Below are 24872 nucleotides of genomic sequence, written 5' to 3' on the forward strand. Positions count from 1 at the left end.
CTTAATTTTGTAGTTTTTGGTCCATTAAACCATGCTCTTCCTGGAAAGGAACTCACTAATTTGCAATTTTTGAGAGAAACATATGAATATACCTATTAACTACCCATATTATTTACATTATGGTATATATTTTTTGTTTGACACAGCTACCTTTTTAAAAAATATTTTTATTTTTATTTTTGAAATGGAGTCTCATTCCATTGCCCAGGCTGGAGTGCAGTGATGTGATTTCAGCTTACCACAACCTCTGCCTCCCAGGTTCAAGCGATTCTCCTGCCTCAGCCTCCCAAGTACCTGGGACTACAGACACGCGCCACTACGCCCAGCTAATTTTTTTTTTTTTTTAAAGTAGAGACTCGATTTCACTATGTTGGCCAGGCTGGTCTTGAACTCCTGACCTTGTGATCCACCCACCTTGGCCTCCCAAAGTGCTGGGATTACAGGCATGAGCCACCGAGCCCGGCTGACATGACTATCTTAATAGAAATGAGTTTTTTCCAATTTCTTCAATTATTAGTACTTACTCTTTTTGGGAGTACTGATGGATGAAAGGATAATTGTGTTCTTTCAAAAGTATTCTAGGTGCTTTCAAATATTCAATTGTTTAGTTCTCTTCAGTTACCTTGTATTACCCACTTCCTTTATATGTGCATATGCTTGTGAAAAATGGAAAAATTAGACATTGTATCAGGAGCTTAAATATTTTATGTGACCGTTGTTTAAACAGGCCAAAAGATATCCAATTTAAAAATTTTGAGTGTCACCTCTATGCAATACTGCATGATAAAGTATATTATATCCCTAATATTGTACTTTGCAGTATTAAAAATATAAGTTATAATTCATCATCCTTTGATATTTTTTAGAAAACAATGACTCATGTCGAGGTGTCATTTTAAAGATAGAAACTTGTATTTCCTTATAGCTATGTTTAAAATAAAATTAAACAAAATCAGAACTCAAGCATCATGTTCATATATTTTGACGATTGTTTGTCCTTACTTCAAAATTGTTGAGCAGTATTTTTAGATCACTTTAAATATCTGGATAAAAAATAATAAATACACTTAAGCTCTAAGTATTCTAAATAGGCAAGGTTATTTTCTAGATTTAACAAATTGCCAGTATTTAGCAGCTGTGTTTTTGGTTGGTTCAAAGAAGCATCTAATTGTAAGTACAAAACCTAAATCAATATAAGAAAGCAGTATCATTTTTGTTGTTTTTTTCTTCAATACTGAAGTTTTCAAAAATGTTGAGATTTTCCAGAGGATGGTTGCTTTGGAGCGCTTGCTGCACAGTTTATTCAATAATTTCAAGTAATCATTTTATTTTAATTATATCTCAGTCGCTTTAAAGTATGTCTTCTGTAATTGAGACTTTATCATCATTCTTAGATAGCTTTTGTTCTGTTTTTCAAGTTTAACATTGCCTCAGACAATTGGACAGGTTTTCATCGAGAAACTAGCTGACTACGTTCTTGTGAAAACAACCTTTGGCTTTTCATTGGCTTGGGATGGGATATCTGGGATCTACCTCAAACTGTCTGAGGACCATAAAGGGAAATCATGTGGCCTATGTGGAAACTACAATGACATTCAATCTGATGATTTCATAATTCTGCAAGGTAAGTGAAGCAGAATAAATGCGTGAGTGCCTTCTAAAGCCTTCTTCCCCTGACCAAGTTTTTTGTACCCAGAAGACTTGTCATAGATTGGGGAAAATTTGTGGCTGTCACTTGCCTGCTTTAGTGCTTTTAAGCAAAGGTTGAATAGGAAGATAGTTTGGTGTAATTCTTGAAAACCATGAACTAGTTTACCTTTGCTAAATTAGCATGAAGCACTTACTCACATAACACATTTTAATAGAGCATTTGCTTTGTGTCAGAAGGTTGGGATACCTCTGTATCCGCTGCTTTAGGAACCTGGAATACATCATTGAACAAAACCTTTCATGTCTTCAAGTTTATATTCTAGTGATTCAAACCCATTTGGGTCAAATATGTCTATGTTAGGACAAAAATTATTTTTATATCCCTTCTTGATAGGAATAAATTGAATAATTGACAAATAATAGTTTTGCAAAAATAATCAAATGTGAACAGGAAAGTTGAATAGTAACTTGGAAAGGTTTTATGTACCTACTAGATCATCTATTAAATCTAAGTTATGAAACTAAAAGTAAGTAATAAGAAATAGGTTCTGTATCAATTCAGACACTAGTGTGCAATGGCAATAGAATAAGAGAATCACACACCATAATCATGACTTAGGTCCAAACAAAGAAGTGCAATAAAAAAAGAATACTGTTCTTAGTACTGGTGAACTTGGCTTTGAATCTCATTTCAACTTTTATAAGTTCTGTAATTTGAGGAAACTCATTTAATCACTTTTATGCTCAGTTTCTTCAGCTGTAAAATGGGGCTATAATAATTTGGAACTCACAGAGTCATCAGTAATAATAATAATATATCTCGATAATATTTATAACAATAGTTAGTTTGAGCACATAGCTATATTATTCCCAACACTCAGAACATCCTATAAGGTGAGTAGCCTTTTCTTTCCTCTCATTTCCTCTCCTTTCTTTTCTTTTCTTCTTTTCAAGATGAGGTCTTGCTATTTCTTTTCATTAAGATGCGGTCTTGCTGTTTTGCCCAGGCTGGTCTTGAACTCCTGGGCTCAAGTCATCCGCTGGTCTCAGCCTTTCAAGCAGCTGGGACCACAGGTGCACCATTGCACCCAGCCAGTATTATTTTCTTAATTTTATGATGAGAACACAAGGTGATGTGTCCAATGTAACATAGCTTGTAACTGATACTGTCAGGGTTGGATTACAGACCTGACAGGCTCCCAATCCTATGCTTAGATAAGTTCTTGAGTAATTGCCACTGAAGCTGTAAAGTGCTATATAATACTTCTGTTTTATATTATAAAATTAATAGAGATGATTTGCCCCTATGTTGTGTTTTAAAGGATGGTAAAAGGACTACATAGAGTGTGGGCTCTGGAGTCAGACTGCATGATTCAAATACAGCTTTATCACTTATTAAACTTTATAAGTTTAACGAAATAGTAAGAGCATATACTTCATAAGGGTCGCAAGGATTAAATGAAACAATTGCTGTAAAACACTTAGTACAGTACCTGGCACATAGATTATACTCAATACATTTAATTTAATTTATAGTCATCTCCAAGTATTTCATCATAAGCCTATAATGGGGCTGAAATAAAAACGTTTGAAAATGTCTCTACATTGCTTTGAGAAGCCTTTATTAAAATGCAAATGTTTTGCTCAAGATAATACATCATCAGGATTAGTTTACTAGTAGCTAGAGTGGAGAGCAGGGCTCCAAAAAGTCAATTTCCTCATATGTAAAATAGAGAGAATGATAATGACTCTGGGAGCTTCCCAGCCAGTAAATATTGAACGAGAAAATGTAAATGACAGTGTTTAAAAGTCTCTGAGCACAATACAAATGTATAGTACTGGGATCATCTTGAAATGGTGTTTTGCACCCAGTTGGCATTTGCAATGAGAGGGGTCACAAATTTGGAATCTTGAGACTGTATTAGCAAGTAGGGTTTTGGATGCAGGCAGAATGAGTCAGGTGGTAATTGCTGATTTCTTTTTCTTCTGTATCAAAGCTTCATGAAAAAAAAAAATAACTTAGTCCAGTTCTCTGTGTTAGAGTTAGAAAATACTGCTTTGGGGTAGGCCGGGTGTGGTGGCTCACACCTGTAATCTCAGCACTTTGGAAGGCTGAGGCAGGTGGATCACCTCAGGTCAGGAGTTCAAGATCAGCCCAGCCAACATGGTGAAACCCTGTCTCTACTAAAAATACAAAAATTAGCTGGGGGCGTGGTGGCAGACACCTGTAATCCCAGCTACTCGGGAGGCTGAGGCAGGAGAATTGCTTGAACATGGGAGGTAGAGACTGCAGTGAGCAGAGATCATCATGCCACCGTACTCCAGCCTGGACACAGAGCAAGACTCTGTCTCGGAAAAAAAAAAAAAAAGGGAAAGACTGCTGCTTTGGGCAACTCCTCCTGGGATGCCCAGGGAACATGGTATGGAGGTCAGGATAGAAAATAACATCTGCTCTTGTTAGAGGCAGGAAGACTTAGATTTGAGTTAAGGGCCAGACAGACTTATACATTCCAGATAACCTGGAACATAAAATAGTTGTTCACAGTGAGCCAACTGGGCCAGCATGCCCAAGGGTGTCAGTGGATTAGAAGTGGAGGAAGACTGGCAGTAGGCAATTGAACTGAATTATGGCTAAACTGGCAGAAGGCAAGAAGGATTCCGGAAAGTATATGGGAAAGACCTAAGGAAATACTTCAGCTACTTCACAATGTTATTTACTTCACAGTATAAGGCAGAGTAATTTTTTTAAAAACCTGACTTAGAAAAACTTTGACAAGAAACTGCCTTTCTATTTCCTCCCATAGTATAATAATGCAAGAAAATAGCTACAGATAAGCAGTATTACCTTTAGCTTTAAGAAGCCTGATATTCTCTTGAAACTCAACCTGTATTTTGCTGATTAGAAAAGTCTTTAGAGAAAGTGAGTTTGATTGAATGCCACTGAATGCATAGTTTCTTAATGGTGATTAAAATTGCATTTCTCTCTGCATTCCAACTCATCCTTCAGGGACGACTTCACAAAGAAATTAGACTTGTCAGAATTCCTGTACACATAGGAAGAAATATAATTTGTTGTCTAGTTGAGAATTCTGTTTCCATAATTTATGTCTACATCTAGCTATGCGACAATGTAGAAGTCCTGGTCTACTTTCATTTTTTTTCCCAGCATAATAATTAATAATGCCTCCCTTTCTCTCTCAGAAATGTCCCAATATGGACAATAAATTACTCTACTTAGAGCATATTTTATACAAAGTATTTTAATTTTAGTTTAGCAGGCTCCCACACCACCATTAGATATGGATTTAAAAATCTCCTGATAAACAACTTTTAGGACCCTTGATGCAATATAAAATAGCTAAATACGTGGTTCAAAAGCTGCAATTAAAGTGAACTCTAAGGGATTGTCCAGGTTGTTTAGAAACATTAAAATTCGTATGTAAGCATTGAAATAAGTGGGTTTTTAGAAAATATTTTTGTGTCTTCAGACCTCTAAAAAATGTTTTGAAAGGAAATGTAACTATAAGTGTACTTAAAAAGGACATCAGTTTTTCCATTTTTAAAAAGTATATTATAGCAGGCCCATACTTTCCTCAGTGTGCAACATTTCAGTGATATCAGAGACAAAGCAGCAGGCCAGAAAAATTAGAAAGCCCTCGGATTCTTTTGTGTTTGTTTTCTTTTTTTTCTTTTCTTTTCTTCTTCTTCTTCTTCTTCTTTTTTTTTTTTTTTTTTTTTTTTTTGAGAGACAGGGTCTTGCTCTGTCACCCAGGCTGGAGTGCAGTGGCGCGATCTTGGCTCACTGTAATTTCCTCCTCCCGGGTTCAAGCAAGTCTCGTGCCTCAGCCTCCTGAGTAGCTGGGATTACAGGCGTGCACCACCATGTCCGGCTAGTTTTTGTATTCTTATTAGAGATGGAGTTTAGCCACGTTGGCCAGGCCGGTCTCGCACTCCTGGCCTCCTGTGATCCACCCACCTCAGCCTCCCAGAGTGCTGGGATTATAGGCGTGAGTCACTGCACCAAGCCCAAAAGCCCTAGGATTCTAATAATCTCTTTAATAAATTTCACAAATTCCCCTATATGTATTCATTCACTTATTTAGCAAATATATTTTGAGTACCTACTATATGCCAGATACTACTCTAGGGATACAACAATAGAACAGCTGAGACAAGCTCTCTGCCTTCATGTAGTATGTATTGTAATGGAAAATAAGATAAACAGAGCTAAATATAATTTTTGTGAGCAATAGCAGCCATGAAAGAATAAAAGTAGAGAAAGAAGGTAAAGAATGATGGAGCAAGTGTGTGATTGGTGCTAGTCTAGATCACATGGCAGAGAAAAGAGTACATTAAACAGAGGCCTACATCAAGTAAGAGAGGCAACAGTGAGAAGATTTTAGGAAAGAGTGGTTTTGAAGGAGGAAGAACAACAGCAAGTGTTCTGAGGTGAGAATGAGTTTGAGTGTTTGAAGAACAGCACAAAGTCAATATGACTGGAGTAGGTTGAGCAAGAAAAGGTGCAGAAGATACAGGAAGAGCAGAGCGGGGTGGGAGTAAGGGGAGAGCAGGGTCCAGCTCATGCAAAGTCTGCTAGGCTATGGTAAAGTTTAAGATTTTACACCAAGAGAGCAAAGCATTCTTACATATATTAAAGTCCCTCATCTTCCCAGTGTTTGGTAACACATTATTTTTCTACTTTGAAGATATTCAGAGAGAGTGGCAAACATCTGGCTTGAGATTTCTGACTCTAGTGGTGCAATAGATTGTCATCAGTTGTTGACTTGTGACCATGCCAATCTAGGTGGTGGAGAACTCCAACCTCAAATCTGAAGTCTGTCTTACATGGGACTTTGAGATGTCATCTTGTTTGGTTTTGCCGAGTCTTTGAGGTTTGGGATTCAGCCTTTGTCTGAATGGAGGAGGGGAAGGATTAATTTTTGCATCATTCCCTGAACTACTCAGGTAGAGAGACAACTTAAAAACTTGATTTAGAACAGAGAGCACTCTGTTACGGAGTCAGAGCACTCACTACCAAATATCTGTTTGTTGTTCATTGTTGCCCACACATTAACTCCTGAATCTTGCCTGAGATGAATGCTGGATTAGCTTCCGTATTCTCAATAGGGATGTCTTTCCTGAACATGTTTCAAAACACTGTTCATCATATTTAGATGACATAGATATGCTTCATAGTCTTCTCTTCTATTGATGTGTTTTCTAGTCTTTCATTGTCTATGTGACTGTCCTCTGAAATGTCCCAAAGAATTTGACAACTTTTTTTGTGCGCACCCTCCCCACCAAATATAACTGCAATTTTAATACGGTTCTTACTAATATTAAATATAATGAGAGAGCTGTCTGATAATTTTTGCACTAAACTTTTATTTATGTTTTTTCATTTTACACATATTTTTTCTCCTTTGAGCAGTACCGATTGAACACTGGCGATTAACGCTTCACCAGTGTGTACACTGTACTCACTCACCTTCAGTCCTTCCCTATGTTGTTTGAATGCAGTTTCCTTTTTCTTTCCAATGGAACCAACTTTTATTTGGTACCCACATTTTGTTCAATTTGTTTTTATTATGTTAAAGTAATAAAGGTTTAGATATTAATATCTAATATCACATTGGTAATTATAAGGTTACTGAGTTTAATGTTTTGACCAGGAAGTTTGTGTTGAAGAACCATGTCTATGTTTGTGGAAAATGATATGATCACACCTGTTTGTGTGTGTGTGTGTGCTTGTGTGAAATAGAGGACTATACAGAAGACATCGCTATGTTTGCAAATAGTTGGTCGGTGCAAACTCCAGATGACACCAAATGTGTACGCACACCCTCAGATTTTCCAAATCCGTGCTCCAGTGGAATGCCAGCATTTGAGGTAAATTTGATGTGAGAAATGTGGGCATGTCAGACAGAATACATGTATATCTTGTTTGTATAATTAGCTAGGCATTTTAGTGTAAACACAATGTAATTTGAAAATATTATATCAAGGAAATGTAATAGGAAATCACTTCAATTTTAGAAATAGTGAATGTAGTGAATTTCATAAATGCAGTACTCATGAAAATAATGTAGTTAGAAAAATGTTGGTTAAAATGTATAAGTTACCATCTTTTTCCTTGTGAGAACTGAAAATTTTGCAAATAGATGTGTAAAAATAGTAGAAGACTATACACATACCATGAAATATATTCTAGTGACTGGCATCTTTTTTTGCACAGGCAATCTTCTTCAAGTGTCAGATACTGTTGCAGTTTCCTTTTCTGAGCTGCCATGAGTATATTGATCCATATTTATATATTGCCAGCTGTGTTAATGATCTTTGCAAGTAAGCAAAATGATTTGTAGTTGTAATAAAATTTTCTTTATGCAAAAAGACGACCCACAGCCACTTCTGTTACTTAACCATTTCAACTGATCACAAAATATTATGGGAAATGTAAAACATAAACTACAAACAGCTATTAAAAGTTTGCTATATAACAGTCACAGTCTAATTTTTTTTTATTGATACATAGTAGATGTACATACTTTCAGGGTACATGTGATAATTTAATACATTCATGTAGTCAAATAAAGGGAATTGAGTATCTGTCACCTTAAATAGTTTTCTTTATGCTAGGAACATTCAAATTATTATCTTCTTGCTATTTTGAAATATACAATTGATTTATGTTAACTATAGCCCCCCCCCCCACTTATCTATCCAACACCAGGTCTTATTTCTTCCTCATGTACATCGTACCCATAACTAATCTCTTTTCATCCCCCACCTCTCTCCTACCCTTCCTGGACTCTGGTAACCACCAATCTACACTCTATCTTCATGAGATTCACTGTTTTAGTTCCCACATATGAGTGATATTTGTCTTTCTGTTTGGCTTATTTCACTTAACATAATGACTCCCAGTTTCATCCATGTTATTGCAAATTACAGAATTTCCTTCTTTTTTATGGCTGAATAATATTCCATTGTGTATATATATACCACAATGTCTTTATCCATTCATCCTCTGATGGACACAGGTTGATTCCATATTTTGTCTATTGTGAATACTTCTACAATGAACACAGGAGTGCAAATATCTCTTCCATATGTTGATTTCGTTTTTTGGGGGATATATACTCCTTAGTGGATTGCTAGATTATATATGGATGGTAGTTCTAAATGTTTTACATAACCAGCATGAACAAAATACAGTGGCTCTTAAGAATTTTTATGCCATGAATCCCTTTTGGGAGTCTAGAGAAATTTATAGATCCTTTTTAAAAATGGTGTTTGAAATGCACAAAATAAAACACATAAGATACCAAAGAAAACTAATTCTAATAAAGTAGTTATCAAAATAATAAAAAAATGAGTTTCTGATATATATGCTTTTAACACAGATTTAACTACTGCAGTTTGACATAGTGATTAGCGTAAACAGTGCTTTGTGAGTCTGCAACAATGAAAAATGAAAATAAAAAAATATGATAAAAGGACATATGAGACACATGGTGACAAAGTCACAGATATTGCTAAGAACATTGTGATGTGTTACCTATAGGCATAATTGAAGGAAACACTAAGTTTCCATTGGAGATTAGTGAAAATAAGCATGTAATATTTTTTCTACCTAAGGTCACAGATTCCTGCATTCTGTCTCAGGTTACGAACATCTAGGATAGGTGGTCACACAAGCAACAGATTTAATGAGACTCATCATACTGTGTTCATGGATTATAGTTCAATGTAGAACCTACCATAAATTATCCACAATTAAAGTTTTTAAAAATTATTTTTCTTTCAAAACATTACAAGTATATGTGATTACTCATCTTGAACATTCAAGAGTATCTAAAGAAATTTTAATATGTCGGCCGGGCGCAGTGGCCCACGCCTGTAATCCCAGCACTTTGGGAGGCCGAGGCGGGTGGATCACGAGATCAGGAGATCGAGACCATCCTGGCTAACACGGTGAAAGCCCGTCTCTACTAAAAATAGAGAAAATTAGCCGGGCATGGTGGCGGGGCCTGTAGTCTCAGCTACTGGGGAAGCTGAGGCAGGAGAATGGCGTGAACCCGGGAGGTGGAGCTTGCAGTGAGCTGACATCATGCCACTGCTCTCCAGCCTGGGCAACAGAGCAGACTCCGTCTCAACAAAAAAGAAAAAAAAAGGAAAAAAAAAAAGACATTTTTTAATATGTCTGTATATTTTATGAACCCCAAGAAGTATAAGTGATAGATAGAAACTTTTAAAATAAAGAACCAGACTAGTTTTTAGTTTAGTAAAACCATTTAAATGACATCTTGAGTAGCTCTTTAAGAGGTTTATAAAAGGTGAGAACAAAGAGGAAATGTTGAGGTAGTATGAAATTGTGTTATTTATAACTACTACTCTTTAATTAAATTGAAATTATTACAAAAATAATAAATATAATATTTCCCAGATGCTAAACTAAGCTTATTTGTGACATCTCTTACTTTTGAATAGAGTGCAGTTATACCTAGACTTATATGTATAGTCTCTCAATTTCAAGGATTCCTGAACTAATGCAGGAGCCTTGAAAGAGCCCCCACTCTGCCTAAAATATTGGCTAATGACCTTAGTATATATTTTTAAAAACTCTGTTCCCTATTTGGTTTCATTTTTAATTTAAGAGCTACGTGCTATAGCTCTTTTTTTTTTCTCTCTTTTTTAAGGATGCCTGTAGGTAGGCCATAGTCCTTATTTAGCCATATATATGGAATTAAAAATTGTTCTTATTCCACAGTGTCTCAGTCTCGGACTATTCTCCAATCATCTTTTCAGTTGCCTTATCTTTAATATCTTTAGCACCCATTTGTCAAGTAGTCTGAGATAAAATATTGTTTTGTAGGTCCAGGAAAGTCATTCTTCATTTTTTAGTTCGGGATATTGTTTAGCTGCTTCAACAGCTAAAATGACTGTGACTTAAATTAAATAGAATGTTTATATTTCTCTTATATACAAATCCATGCTGGTTAGTGGTCTTGGATTGGCATTGTGGCTCTGCTCCATGAGTTTTCCAGTGACTGAGTGATCTTGTTGCTACATTTTTCCTTTTGTCGAGGGTATTATTTTCAATTTCATGGCCCAAACTGCATCACCACTATCATGTCCACATTTTAGCTCTTAAAAAGGGAGGAAAAAAACCCAAAAGGACTGGCATCTTTTGATCTGGAAGTTTCATGCATGCTTCCACTTTTAACCTTGTGGCCAGAACTTGGATACATGGCCACACCTAGGTGCAAGAGAAGCTGAAAATGTTGTCTTTGGCTGGCAGCCATCTACCTGGCAAAAACTTGGATGTTCTGATACTAAAAAGAAGGGGAAACTGGAGACAAAGATCGGTCTCTGCCACACCCACTTCATCTGAAATTTCATCATTGAGAAATTAGCATTTTTGTCTTTTGAAATTTTGATAGATTTTAGACTTTGACTTTTGAAACTTTGATGCTTTCTCCAGGGAAAATAAAAATACTAGGATAGATAAACAACTTGTACTGGCTGAAATCAGCTGACACCTTAAGAGATACCTTTGTGGCACAGAGACTGGGTTTAGGGGCAAAGCAGGCATGTAATACCAAAGGAAGGATATTATAATTAAGTGGACACTGATAAAGTGGAAGTGGGAAGCTGCTAGAGCCAGCATTTCACTCCCCTCAATATTTCATTCAGGGCCAGACCTATTTACATTCTTTCTTCCATTCTGTAGGAAATGAATGATTCTCTTCATTTCCTGTGTTAGGGGACTGCATCCTGAGGGTCCCATACCATGAGAATGAAAACGTGAATTGGTTGAACACAGATTAATTTCCTGCTTCGGTTATGATAGTGTATTGAATTCAATTCAACACACATCTTTTGAGCATCTATTCTGAGCTGAGTAGTTTTCCACCCCTTGGAGAAACAGGAAAAATTTAGACATGATCTGTGTCTTAAAACTCATATTCTAATAGGACAGATAAACAGGTCTCTAAAAATGACACAGTGCCCTAAATGCAAGGTGCTTTGGATGCAGAGGACAGAACTATTAACTTCATCAGAAAGTGCCTACACAGGCTCCATGGAAGAGATAACGTTTGACTTGGAAACTTGCACGATACTCTACCAATCCTTGAATTATGCCCTCCTGTTTCTGCTTCTAAGAATGCCAAACCCAGCAGCAAGGAAATGATTTTAATTTTGCCATGCCAAAGCCAATTGATGTGAAAACCAAGATTCTTTAATGCCCATTTTTCTTATTAAAGTTATCATTCAAAATGGAAAAAAACCCTTTATTTTCCCCTTAGTAAATTATAATTTCTTTCTTGATAATAATTTCTTTCTTGCCCAATTATTGTGTGTTTTCATGAGGTGTCACATATTAATGTGCCTGTCATGATTCCTAGAATAACGTAGACAACAAATAGTGAGTATTATAGCAATAGTTGCATTGGGTTGGAAAACCAATATTCAGTTCCTTTGCTAGCTTTTAAAACCACCATTAATGTAGGAAAGAATGCACATATTAGAAGGTAAATCATAAATGTAACGTCTTTCCAGGAATTTAGCAATTTTAGCCTTTACTGTTTTGAAAAGACTTTTCTTTTTTGTAGGTTTAGAATATTTTCTGAGCCTCTGGAGTTTATATGCTCAGTCCTTTTTTCCTTCTAAAGCTCAGTTAATTGGACTAGATAAGCTGCAGGATTCCCATTACAGTAGCACAGGATAAAGGCAATTCGAGATGGTGGCTTTTACAATAGTGACACTGGAAATGTTAAGCCTCATAAAATGCAACATTCTTAAGGTCATTATCTTCTAAGATATTTAACTATTCAATTTTGAGTTTGGATTGTCTTGAAAACAAGCCCTCTACCTTGGTGTAAATCTGCTTACTTGATAAGCGCCTCGTTAATCTGCTTTGGGAATTTTCAGAGTTCTAATAAGAAATTATTTTGGGGGGAAGCTGCTGAAGTGATTATAAGAAAATAATTAAATATTATTTAGTCTTGGCAGTGTTATAAAAATAATTAGCTTTAGTAATTTAAACTTGAAAGAATTCAAAATCCTCTTTTAATTCTTAAGTTAAATGCCATTTATTCAATCTTTCAAACAACCCAAATGCCCATCTATGATAGACTGGATAAAGACAATGTGGCACATATACACCATGGAATACTATGCTTTAGATTTTTATTGCAAGGACTGCTGAGGAACCATTAAAATACTTTTGAGTACTATAGCTTATTGGCATAGGTTTTATTCCAGTATGTGGACAATCAAGAGCATGATCTTTTGGAAACGGCTTTCATATTTATTGTTTTTGTTGTAATAGAATTTTATCTGTTTTAATGGGACTTATGCTAAAAGGCCTGGAATGTTGTGTGTGTGAGTGAAAAAATACATACACGGATTATGGGGAAAATGGTATAATTAAAATATAAATCTTTTTCATTATAGTATTCCTTTGACTCAAAAGAAAAGTGACAAAAGTATTAAAATGCTTTGATAAAGATTATTCATCTTTATTATTATTATTTTTAATCTTTATTATTATTTTTATTGTTATTTATGATTATCATGCACTCAGCATTTCTAGGGATCAGGACCTCAAATATGGTTTCTGTCAATATTTCCTATGTGATTCTGGCTCTGTCTTTTCACTTTCTAGAACTGATGATGATGAAACCTATTGTCGAGCAGCCACTGAGTATGCTAGAGCCTGTTCTCATGCTGGCTACCCTATTCAAGACTGGAGAGATGACTTTCCAGCATGCAGTATGTTTTTTTATTTCCCAAGTGTTGTGTACTTTTGCCAATTTTGGGTTAACCCTAGAACTCAAAACTCACTGTACTACTAAATACTAATGAATTGCAAAGATTTGTTATTGATATAATTATATCTATGAACTTGCATACTTTTTGAAACAAGTATGCATTTTTTTGCAATTAAAAGTTATTTTTTGCAAATAGTTTTTTGTAAAAAATAAAATTATAATTTTTAAAAATAAATGGAGGCTAATAAAATTGACTTAAGTTCCCCTGTTTGCCACTTTTAGCTGATAAATGTGATGATAGCTTTGTCCATCGGGACTGTATCAGTTGTTGTCCACCAACCTGCACATTTGAGAAGCAATGTCTTGGGAGCAATCTCCATTGTCTTGATGGATGTTACTGCCCAGATGGTAAGTGCTTCATGAAGAAACCATGGGTGCACTCGTGGAAACTAGTACCCAGTGATCTAAGGATCACATCTTCGTTTTTCTGTCCTCTCGCAGGACATTAGACCTATTGCAATTTTCTGTTCTTGTGGAATTTGGTCCTTGAAGTGACGAGGAGGAATGGCTACTTTTCACTGATAAAGTGCTCATTACTTTTTAAAGTTCCCAGGAAATTTGGAATCTATAGTCCTGAAGTTACCCATGAGAAATCTTTTGTTCTATCAATAGTTAATGGTATTTAACAATTTATATGACTTCACTTTTTGAAAAAGGAAAGGAAGTTTGAGAGAAAGCCTTCACATTTTTCTAGCACAAGATTTAGTATTGATATAGTTTTAATATTTGAAATGAAAATAACTTAGCAAGTGAGGGAGGTAGGATTTAAAATTAGGAATGAATCTGCTATACTGATAACTGTTTCTAAACAATGCTGAGGATTTACTCAAACCCTTTTATTTTTACAGATTAAAAAAATAGAATCACAGAGATAAGTGATTTTCCCATTATTCTCATTAACTGAGTGAGGATTACTTGGAACCAGATCTGTTTGGCCTCTGTTCATTGTTCGGTTAGTGCTACTCAAAGTATGGCAGACAAGTCCTAGTTCGAGCTGTTTGTGACCTGTCAATAACAGGATAAGGCATTTGCCCCAGAATGTAAACTCAAGCACCAAAATAAAGTCAGTGCTTTCTCCTACAGTCTTACCATGAAAAAGGTCAGCTGAATAAAACAGTATGCTTAGTAACATGGCTGATTTAAGTTCTGGTTCAGCCTCCTTTACTTGTTGGAGAGAAGTAACAAACGCATTCCCATGGTCTTGGACATTTGAGGAGCCGTACCTAGCTCTTTATGATTCTGTATGACAGTGTAAATCTTTCTCATCATGGAATGAACAGAAACTAAACTAAAAATGTACTTTCTCCCGCCTTCTCTCCCTTCCTCCCTCAAATGCAAGGAAACACTCTTTCGTTTCGTTTATTCTGTATGGTGAACCTTGAGTTTTTGATGGCAAGTCATGGGATAAGAAAATTGAAAACTACTGAAATAGATCCTTTAAGGTAGCTACTGCCTGAGAGTCAGGTTGTCAGTAATCCCACTGAAAGTAAAGAAATTTGTATTTCCAGCACCACGAGTAGGTGTTCAACAGAAGTTAGTTGAATTTTTATATTCAAGAAATACAATTTTTATTATTTCTTTTGAAATTTTGGTGTGTATTTCTTCTCAAATAGGCCTCATAATGGACAATGGGACTTGCATCTCCTTGGAAAATTGCCCGTGCAGTTTTCATGGATTAGCTTATTCAGTTGGTTCAAAAATTGAACAAGAATGTACTGAATGGTATGTGATCAGCCAATTATTTCTGGGTACTTGGCTAGTTGACAACTTTACCATGAGAGATGTTTAAAGGAATATACTCATTACTAATTAGCTTCCCCAAATTCCAACACAAAACTTGCATTTTATTTAAACTCCTTGGGGGAAGGGAAATCTGTATTTCCTTTTATGATGTAATTCTTATCACTTACCTTGGTAATTCTATTAACATCTTATATCCACATGATGAGTCTGTTGCATTTTCTTATTTGTAATCACTAATTTGCACATACTTTTAGAACTTGATGGTGCTTCTGGGCTTCTCTGTTTCATACTGTAAAACATGACTCTCCAGGTCACCAATTTTTGGTCTGTGATTAGAAACATTTAGAATTCCATATTAAATTTGCTAACTAACACTGTTAGCAGACATGAAATCCCTGCAGGACAGTCCTAAAAGGAAACAGAGGTCTAAATGTTGTCAGATGCTTTTCCTTTTAGTGTCAGTGTATATAGCTGAAATGTAATAGGATAACTAACCACGTTCTCAGGTGCTGATTCTGTTTCCATTTTACAGGTACTCTGCTTTTGTCCTCTAAAACTCATACCTTTGTCAGGGTGGAAGGTAGAACTTGTCTGACATAAGAGGAGATCTCTTCTCTCTGTTTAATATCTGTTGATCTTCATCATAGTCAGTGATTTTTAAATATGACACACAAGAGATAATAATTTAGGTGCCAGCCAGCTCAAAATTACCAGTCAATTGAACTTTTGCAGATATGTTTTTTAAGTCAGATTATTCTGAACCTATAAACATGATACACTTTGGTACATTAATCAATACACTGATGCAAACATTAATACAGTTTCTCTATGCCAATAAATTAACATTTTTATAATTTCTTTTAGTGTGTGTGTTGGTGGAGTTTGGAATTGCACTGAGCATGACTGTCCAGGTAATCTTTTAAAATGTTTTTATAGAGAATGTTTCAAATTTCTTTAAATTGGGGAGAAAGATAGCACTGATCTTTATGAAGACATCTCATATATACCGGGGGCTATAATAATCTGTAAATGCAGTTACTCAGAGGATACATGGAAAATTGAGCAAATGATAGCGTTGAGTGGGCAACTTTGGTAAAACTTTATTAAAATAGTGTAAATATTATAAAATCTAAAAAACTATGTAGAATAAATATCATTTCATAAACATTAAATTAAATGGGCTAATATAATTTAGTCTAGTAAGTTTGTCAAACCAGTAAATTTTAAACAAACACAGTAGGTGTTCAAAGTTTTGATGCATGATTATTTACCCTAAGTTGATCTTCTTTTAAAGGATTAACCTAATCATATCATCCTCCTCCTTCTCCTCCTCTATCTCCACCTCCTTTTCTTTATCTTTGTTTTTTTGGTAGTTCAATGCTCAGTTGTAGGTGATTCTCACTTTACAACTTTTGATGGTCGACATTATTCTTTTATTGGCATGTGCCAATACATCCTCGTGAAAGGAACTGGAAAAGATAAATTCACTATTACTTTACAGAAAGCTCCCTGTGAGCAGGTAAGAACATTTCAAAATGACCAGAGGAATATGGATTCATTGAGTTGTACTTAAACTTCATTTCAGACTAAGAATTGTAACATGAATGGATATAGCTATTTTCTTTAAAACTGAGATGACGTTGATTATTAAGATACATCATTATTCTACATATTAGAAAGAAGCATTGATGATTATTCTATGACATACCATTGGTTATATGACGCATCTTGATCTCAAAGATATTAAGCTGTGAAAACAAGTATATCTTAGACTAAATACTATATATTTAATTGCATTTTCTTTTTTAAAAAGTAGTGTTTGTACGTACAGTTTTTTGAACATTTTATGCATGATTTTACAGTGAATCTAAGTTTTTTATTGACTTCAATCTAGCTATTTTAAAGGGATTATTTTTTGACAGTTTTGAACTGGTTTCATAGCATTCTAAACAGATATGATGAATTTCTTAACATATTGGAATATTTATTTATTTAGATCTTTTCTTGAAATAGTAAGCTCATCAATAATTTCTAAATAAAGAAATCCAGGTCTTTCATTCATCTCTCTAAAGCAGGTAGTCAAAATTTTGCCAAAATATTTAAGTTTCTAGTTTTATTCTAATAGAAAATAATTATTTCCAACAAAAATTTTGAACTGCTTTATTTGCTTCTTTTCCAGTTTTATTTTTTCTATGTAATATATTAGAGTCTGAATTAACTATCTATGTAGAAGTCTAATTCTCTTGGTTCTTTGCTTTACTAACTTTTTATGTCTAATATGCCAGTTGAATGAATTTAGAGAGATACTTTACATGCCATGGAAAACATAACTATTGGTACTTTACTGAAAGACTTCAATTTAATGTTCTAAGTAAAATGTATGTATACACATGATATATTTAATGTACTATATAAAGTTATGTTTTATTAGGAATGGGGCTACATAAAACGGGTTATGTACATAAAGTTATTACATTACTTATACTCAAGCCTTTTATATATTAGAAATTCTAATTTATATGTATTCTCTTTCTTTTTTGTTCTCTCCTCTCTCTTTCTCCCCTTCTGCCATCTCACTCTCTACCTTCCTATCTCTTTCTATGACTCTATCTCTCTCCCATTCCTTTCATTGATAATTTGATTTTTATGCAGAATCTTGGCTTGGTCTGCCTTCAGTCGATAACTCTGATTCTGGAGGATGATTTTAACAAACAAGTGACCCTTGGTAGGGGAGGACAAATTCTCACTAGTCCTAACCAAGGCTTCAACCTGAATGGTAAGAAGCAATGCTAGTGGTGTACTTTCTTTACATTAAAAAACAAACAAACAAACAAAAAACCAACACACACCAAAAAAATGGGATCTTTTCCCAATGTTAGGCTGACTACCTAATATTTATTGAGTTCCTGTGCGTCACCAGGCCATCAGCTACAGATAGTGATGATAATCATGTTTATGGGACCTAGTGTTTACCTCAAGTGACCTAGACTTTGGAAGGGAAGAGAGACAAGCAAGCAGCCACTTACAATAAAATGTGATAAACTCAAAGACATACATAAAGACTTTGGGAGTGTAAATGAGGTGCAGCTCACTCAGCCCTGGAGAAGGGTGTACTGAAATGGTCAGGAGTGTTTTCTGAAAGAGGTTATTGTACAATTATTGTCTCATTGAGCATTTAAGGATAAGGAATTGCCGGGTTGAAGGGGATGGGGAAAATGTTTCATGTAGATCAAGGAGGTGTCAGTTTTTGCAGCATATTTAGGGAGAACCAGAACTAGATTGGTATTGCTACAGCAGAGACAGGGTAAAGGAGAATGTCTGAATGTAGGTAAGGATGAGAAAGGCGTATGGAGGAGGCATTTTACATTGTGGATTTCTAGGGCAGGTCCTGTTCATGCCTGCATTCCAGCATAGCTGTTAATAACACTCTCACTCTCAAAAATTTCCTGATTTATCTTACAAATCGCATGCTCACACTACTCAGGTGTCAGGCTAGGGAAGTTGAACTTGATATGAATCAAATATGTAATTGTCATTTTTGACCATTTTTATTTACAAAGAGGGCAATCTCATGGTTCAACCGAATAAATGGTGAGTTTTTAAGGAGGTTTTTTTTTTGTTTTTTTTGTTTTGTTTTTTTTAATGGTAGATGACTATGACAACAGTGTAGAAGTGACTTTGAGAGTTGCTAGACAGGAAACATGGACAACAGTTAGGACGTTATAAAAGTCATGCAAGGAATGAGGAGAAGGTCATCTAAGGCAGTAATGGTAGAGATGGAGAGAAGAAGACAGATTGAAAAAACATTTAGGCAAAAGCCTGAACTTGGTAATGAATTGGATTTCAAATGTCTAAGGACTGCCTCCTTCCTTGTGAGATGCTTGCAAACTGAAAGTATGTGTTGACCTGAAAAACTATTAAAAATGGCTGCTGAGGGAGAAAAGGAGAGGAATAGGAGGGAAAAAAGGCAGCCATGGGTGGCAAAAATTGGCCCTGAAGCACAGGCAAGAACTGCTAGCCTGCCTCCCCTGCTTCCCTTGTATCCGGGGAGGAGATTCCTGGTGGTATACCCTAGCATTTCAGAACATCGTCTGTGAATGTCAAAGCTGATTTACATATGTTCTTTTCCTGCAGGTATTGTTGAAATTCAAACTCTGTCATCCTTATTTATACTTCTAAGAACCACATTTGGTTTAAAGATTCTGTTTGCTATAGATGGGGAAAGAATTTATATTCAGCTCACTAGTGCATGGAAAAGAAGAACATTAGGTCTGTGTGGCACTTTTAATGGGAACATAAGGGATGATTTTCTGTAAGTATGATTTCTGCATAGTTAACATAACTTGATGACTGGTCATTTAAAGGATATAAATTCATTAAAAATGTTTACTTAACTAATAATAGCTTAGCTGTCATTATTCCAAGAGATTTACATAGATCATCATATTTAAAATGTATAGCAATCTCTGATTAATATGTTTATTTTATAGATAAGGAAACTAACCAAGGCCTCAAAGTGGCAAATAAATCATTCAAGATCACTTAGCTCACATGTAGTGGAGCTGGGCTTTGGATGTAGGCAGTGTGGCTCAGCTATGCTCACTGCTCCCTGCTAGTCTCTTTTCTACCCCATCAACCTTAACATATTTTATTTTTGAGACATTGCTCCTAAAAAACAAATAAATAAACAACAACAAAAATAACAGCTCGATATCATTATGCATTAGTGGTAGTGAATGATACTCTATAAATATTGATAATCATTTGGTAATATTAATACCTCTAAAGCAACATTTTGTTATCTTGCTAGATATTGTGATTGTTAGTGTTTCATTGGAAGAGAAGCAATAACATATATTTGTACCCCTTGTATTAACCAGGTACTTTTCACCTATGTGTGAAAAGAAGCAGTTTATAATTTAGTGTAAATGCTTTGCACACTTGTTATCATGCTAAAAGCACAATGGGAGCAATTTAAGCGGTAGGCCATGGTTCTCATCCTCACGGAGCTTTGTGTTGCAGATCAGGAGAGGATAATAACCTTTAAGAAATATGTGGAATCTAAAATAGTTGAAATCACAGAAGCAAAGTATTATAGAATGGTGTTTGCCAGGGGATAAGGGTCGGGATGGGAGTATGGGAGGATGCTGGTCAAAGGGTACAAAGTTTCAGCTAGATAGAATGCGTAAGTTTGGGAGATGTTTTGAGATCAATTAATTATATAATGACTATAATTAATGTAACGCGTACTTGAAAATTGCTAAGAGAGTAGGTGTTAAAAGTTCTCATAACAAAAAATAAGAATGTGAGGTGATGGACATGTTCATTAGCTTGATTTAACCATTTCACAATGTATACCTTGGAACATCATGTTGTACTCTGTAAATGTACATAACTTTTTTAGCTATACCTTAATTTTAAAAATAGCTAAAAAATGAATATTTAATGTTAGGCAAGGATCAATCAACTATATATATATATATCAACTATTATATATAAAAATCAGCTATATATATAAATACTGAGGTGATTCTAAAAATTAAGTGTTGGGGTTTGTGATTATGGCTAGAAGAACAATAGAGGGTTCATTTTGGGCGGGGCAGCCAGGGGACATTTCATGGAGAAGCTACTCTCCAAACATTGTTTTGTTTCTTTTTTCTTAAATTTAATTTTATTTATTTTATTATTTTTTTATTTTACGTTAAGTTCTGAGATACATATGCTGAACGTGCAGGTTTGTTACATAGATACACATGTGCCATGGTGGTTTGCTGCACCTATCACCTGTCATCTAGGTTTTAAGCCCTGCATGCATTAGGTATGTGTCTTAATGCTCTCCCTTCCCTAGTCCCCACCCACTGACAGGTCCCGGTGTGTGATACTCCCCTCCCTGTGTCCATGTGTACTCATTGTTCAGCTCCCACTTATGAGTAAGAACATGTGATGATTGGTTTTCTGTTCCTGTTATAGTTTCCTGAGGATGATGGTTTCCAGCTTCATCTATGTCCCTGCAAAAGACAAGAACTCATTCCTTTTTATGGCTGCATAGTACCACATTTTTTTGGGCATTTGCATTGGTTCCAAGTCTTTGCTATTGTAAATAGTGCTGCAATAAATATATGTGCTTTTTAAAAAACACTCTTGCACATACTCTCCTTCCTGCTTGGGTTCTCTCCTGCTCCTCATCTTTCTTTTGACCTCCCATTTATTGTTCACCCCAATTCAGACATTTTTTGCCTCAAAAAGCTGATTCATATCCCACCATACAAAGTTAAATCTGACAATGTGTTATCTATGAAACTTTATTGTTTATCTGTCTCGTTTCTTGTCTTGTTTATCTGTTAGGGCTTTGAGACTAAGAGTCATGTCCTTGGTCATTGTATTCTTAGGAACTAGCATAGAACCTCACATATAGTGGACAGTTAATTGAACTGAGGTAGAATGTTTAGTGGGGCAACAGGAAGATAGTTTGGATGGGCAAGGGGAGCTGGCATTTAAATTTTTTTAAATGTTAATTTCTTGTATCTTGTCTCCTTGTCTTCCTGTACCTTGTTTTTTAGGTAATTTAGTTTTTTGTTTTATTTATTTGTAGGTCAAAATATTGATATCTTCACCACATTTGAGAAACAGAAACTACATTAAGTGGCTTGGCTATGTTCAGAAAAGACATTATTCCCGCTTTCTCTTCTTTATTTGTCAGAATGGGTCAGCAGTCAATATTTAAGAGATGGCAGATCTGTCTGCCTCTTTCTAAGGCACCAGTCTCTGCCACGTATAAACATTTAGGTGTGATAAGAGTGCAGGATGATATTTCAGAGTCAGAGATAACTTGTGAACAGTGTTTAGCTTTCCAACTTAAGTAGTTAAAATTCTTTCTTCACAAAGGTTAATGTGAATATGCAGGCACAGTGGAATAGAAAATATTAATTACTTGAAAACGTATTTTGTATGCCTTATTATAGTAAGTCGACTATGGTGAGCTGAAAGGTTATTTTATAAAATGAAAGACAATAAATAGGTCCACATTTTAGCTCCTATTTTTAAAATTTATTGTTTTAAGGTAAACTAAATGAAATCAGAGAGCCAAGCTCCAAGTTCCACCTGGAAACCTTGACTACAAGTATCATCCTGACCTATTTTATTGTCCTTCAGAGGAGCAGAGAGAGAAGGAAGGGGAAAGAATGAGAAGAAATAAACTAGCACAAACCATGCAATTACTTTGAGTCTTAGTGTTCTTAAATAAACAAAACGAGATTTTGTACTAGGGTGTTTGTTGTGGTTCTTTACCGTTATGGGCTAGTTTGATTTTGAGGAATAGGAAAAGGAAAGAAGGACGAAACGGTGGCGACAAGGAAATGGCATGTGTTGCTCCCTTTTTTTTGTCCTCTCTCAGTCACTCTGTTGAGCAACTCCAGTGAAAATAGTTCATCTATAAGGACACTAGAGAAAGCTGAGATAATGCCTACTCTTCCACTTAGCCCTAGTGGAGGAGTTAACACAGTCAGGGTTGTGGTGTGGTCAAAAACTTCCTGCGGGAGATCTAGTTTAACCTGATTCCCTAAGAAGTTTTGACAGTGTCTGGCACATTGTCCAATAGGGGTTGTCACTTAATAAATGTTGGTTGATGAATTAATACATCGGAATGGCTGCTGGGGGTGGAATTGCAGTGTTTGTCTCCTAAACACTGTTGTAGTTTTAAGATAGATGTTTTTCATTTGGTTTGCCCACTTCATAATGGAATCTTGACGTTTCAGATCTCATAATGGAAATTGAAATATTGAACTGGATATATAGACTCTTTATATTTTGAGATATTTGTCTTTACTTTGAAAAGAATTGGGTGAAATACCCACACTAACTTCCCCACATGCACCCTAAACCACACACACGCTAAAGTTTTGGTTGTGTGAGTGTGTATGGTTTAGTCAGGGAAAACTGGGTTTGAATCGTGGCTTGGATACTTATCAGCTTAGTGTAATTTAATATTTCTCTGAGCTTCTGCTTTGCTTTCTCTGTAAAATGGGGAGAAAAGATATTTTTCTTATAAGATTGAGATGAAGATTAAATAAAATCATGTATGTCTACAATTTGGTACATTGTAAAATGTCAGTAATATGGAGCTTAATACCATTGTACTTTTATTAAACTGGTAGAAAATTTCACGCTCTAAGATTTCCTTGTACATTATGAAAAATAGTATTCTCTTATTTAAATATATGAAGGATATGAACAAATAAATGAGACATACATGAAGGTGAGCATTATCTTTGCTTTCTAGTTCTCCATCAGGCATGATAGAAGGTACACCACAACTTCACGCAAATGCATGGAGAGTTTCTTCTACCTGTTTTGCACCTGTTCATGTCCCAGTGGTGGACCCCTGTAACATCAATCAACAAAACAGTAAGTTTTGCATGTAAACTTCCTTTCTGCTGTAAACTTAGGGAAAAGTTCTATGTATTACTATAATTTTTTAAGATTAGATGGTGAGTTTAAATTCTGATTTTCTTCATTATGGTAAAATCAATGCCATTCCTCATGTTTTTTTGTTTGTTTGTTTGTTTTTTGTTTTTGCTTAATATTATGCCTTTACATATGTCTTTTCATGTTATCTAGGTTGTTTTTTAAGAACCTGACAAGGACTTTTATTTCCTATTTTTCATTCATAAATTTTCTTATTTTAGGTGTTTAAAAATCCCTTGTTTGCAGATGTGGACTAGCATTTGGAAGTTTTCAGAGTCTTTAAATGCTAAAGAAAAGCCTCTGGGAATCCTCTGAGAATGCTGTGATAGTCCAGGGATGTTCGATGTCAGTTATTACCATCTCATTACAAGTCCCTACTCATAGCATATATTATGGCTTCGTAAGCAGGAAGCCAGTGATCCAAAGAGTCTTTGTGCCATCGAGTGGGCAACAATTTGAGATGGTCATGCTCCAGAGTTCCACTTTGTAATGACAGGACAACCCACATGCTAAGAATTTTTGACTGCATTTTTTAAAACTAAAGCCCCAGCAAACCATGTTAAAGTCTAGTTCACTTTGCAATCAAAAAGATATACATGTATATATTCAGATGGAAGATATACACAAGGCACACACAAATATATAATTGTGAAAAAGTTAATGTACATGCTTAAATATTCTTATAATTTTATTTTTTCCTTTAATCATCTTGGGTAGTTCACTATTGTGATGTAGTTTTTAAAAATGCATTATTCATATTGGTTGAGCATTCATAAGAAGCTAGCAGTTTATGGATTGTGTGGTGGTTGTTGGGAGGATTCTGTTGATTGCCACATTGTTTTTATTATTAACATGGAATTTTGGTATGCTGGAAAGAGCACAAGATACTTTTGCTCTTTGTGCTTTCTATTTTTTTTTTTTTTTTTTTTTTTTTTTTGAGACGAAGTCTCGCTGTGTCCCCCTGGCTGGAGTGCAGTGGCCGGATCTCAGCTCACTGCAAGCTCCGCCTCCCGGGTTCCTGCCATTCTCCTGCCTCAGCCTCGGAGTAGCTCGGACTACAGGCGCCCGCCACCGCGCCCGGCTAGTTTTTTTTTTTTTGTATTTTTAGTAGAGACGGGGTTTCACCGTGTTAGCCAGGATGGTCTCGATCTCCTGACCTCGTGATCCGCCCGTCTCGGC

General features: G+C 35.5%; 1 protein-coding gene across 1 annotated transcript in view; it reads left to right on the plus strand.

Moving 5' to 3' along the window:
* OTOGL (otogelin like) overlaps positions 1–24872 on the plus strand; it is a 166409-nt gene that overhangs the window by 23955 nt on the left and 117582 nt on the right. Inside the window, exons 8-18 of the mRNA XM_021922642.2 lie at positions 1419–1624; positions 7412–7539; positions 7886–7992; positions 13322–13428; positions 13710–13835; positions 15101–15209; positions 16095–16141; positions 16604–16749; positions 17883–18006; positions 19365–19542; positions 23509–23633. Coding sequence (XP_021778334.2) covers positions 1419–1624; positions 7412–7539; positions 7886–7992; positions 13322–13428; positions 13710–13835; positions 15101–15209; positions 16095–16141; positions 16604–16749; positions 17883–18006; positions 19365–19542; positions 23509–23633 — 1403 coding nt within the window. The remainder of the gene's footprint in view (positions 1–1418; positions 1625–7411; positions 7540–7885; positions 7993–13321; positions 13429–13709; positions 13836–15100; positions 15210–16094; positions 16142–16603; positions 16750–17882; positions 18007–19364; positions 19543–23508; positions 23634–24872) is intronic.

Source organism: Papio anubis, chromosome 9, assembly GCF_008728515.1.
Source record: "Papio anubis isolate 15944 chromosome 9, Panubis1.0, whole genome shotgun sequence".
In the NCBI taxonomy this organism is placed as follows: domain Eukaryota; kingdom Metazoa; phylum Chordata; class Mammalia; order Primates; family Cercopithecidae; genus Papio; species Papio anubis.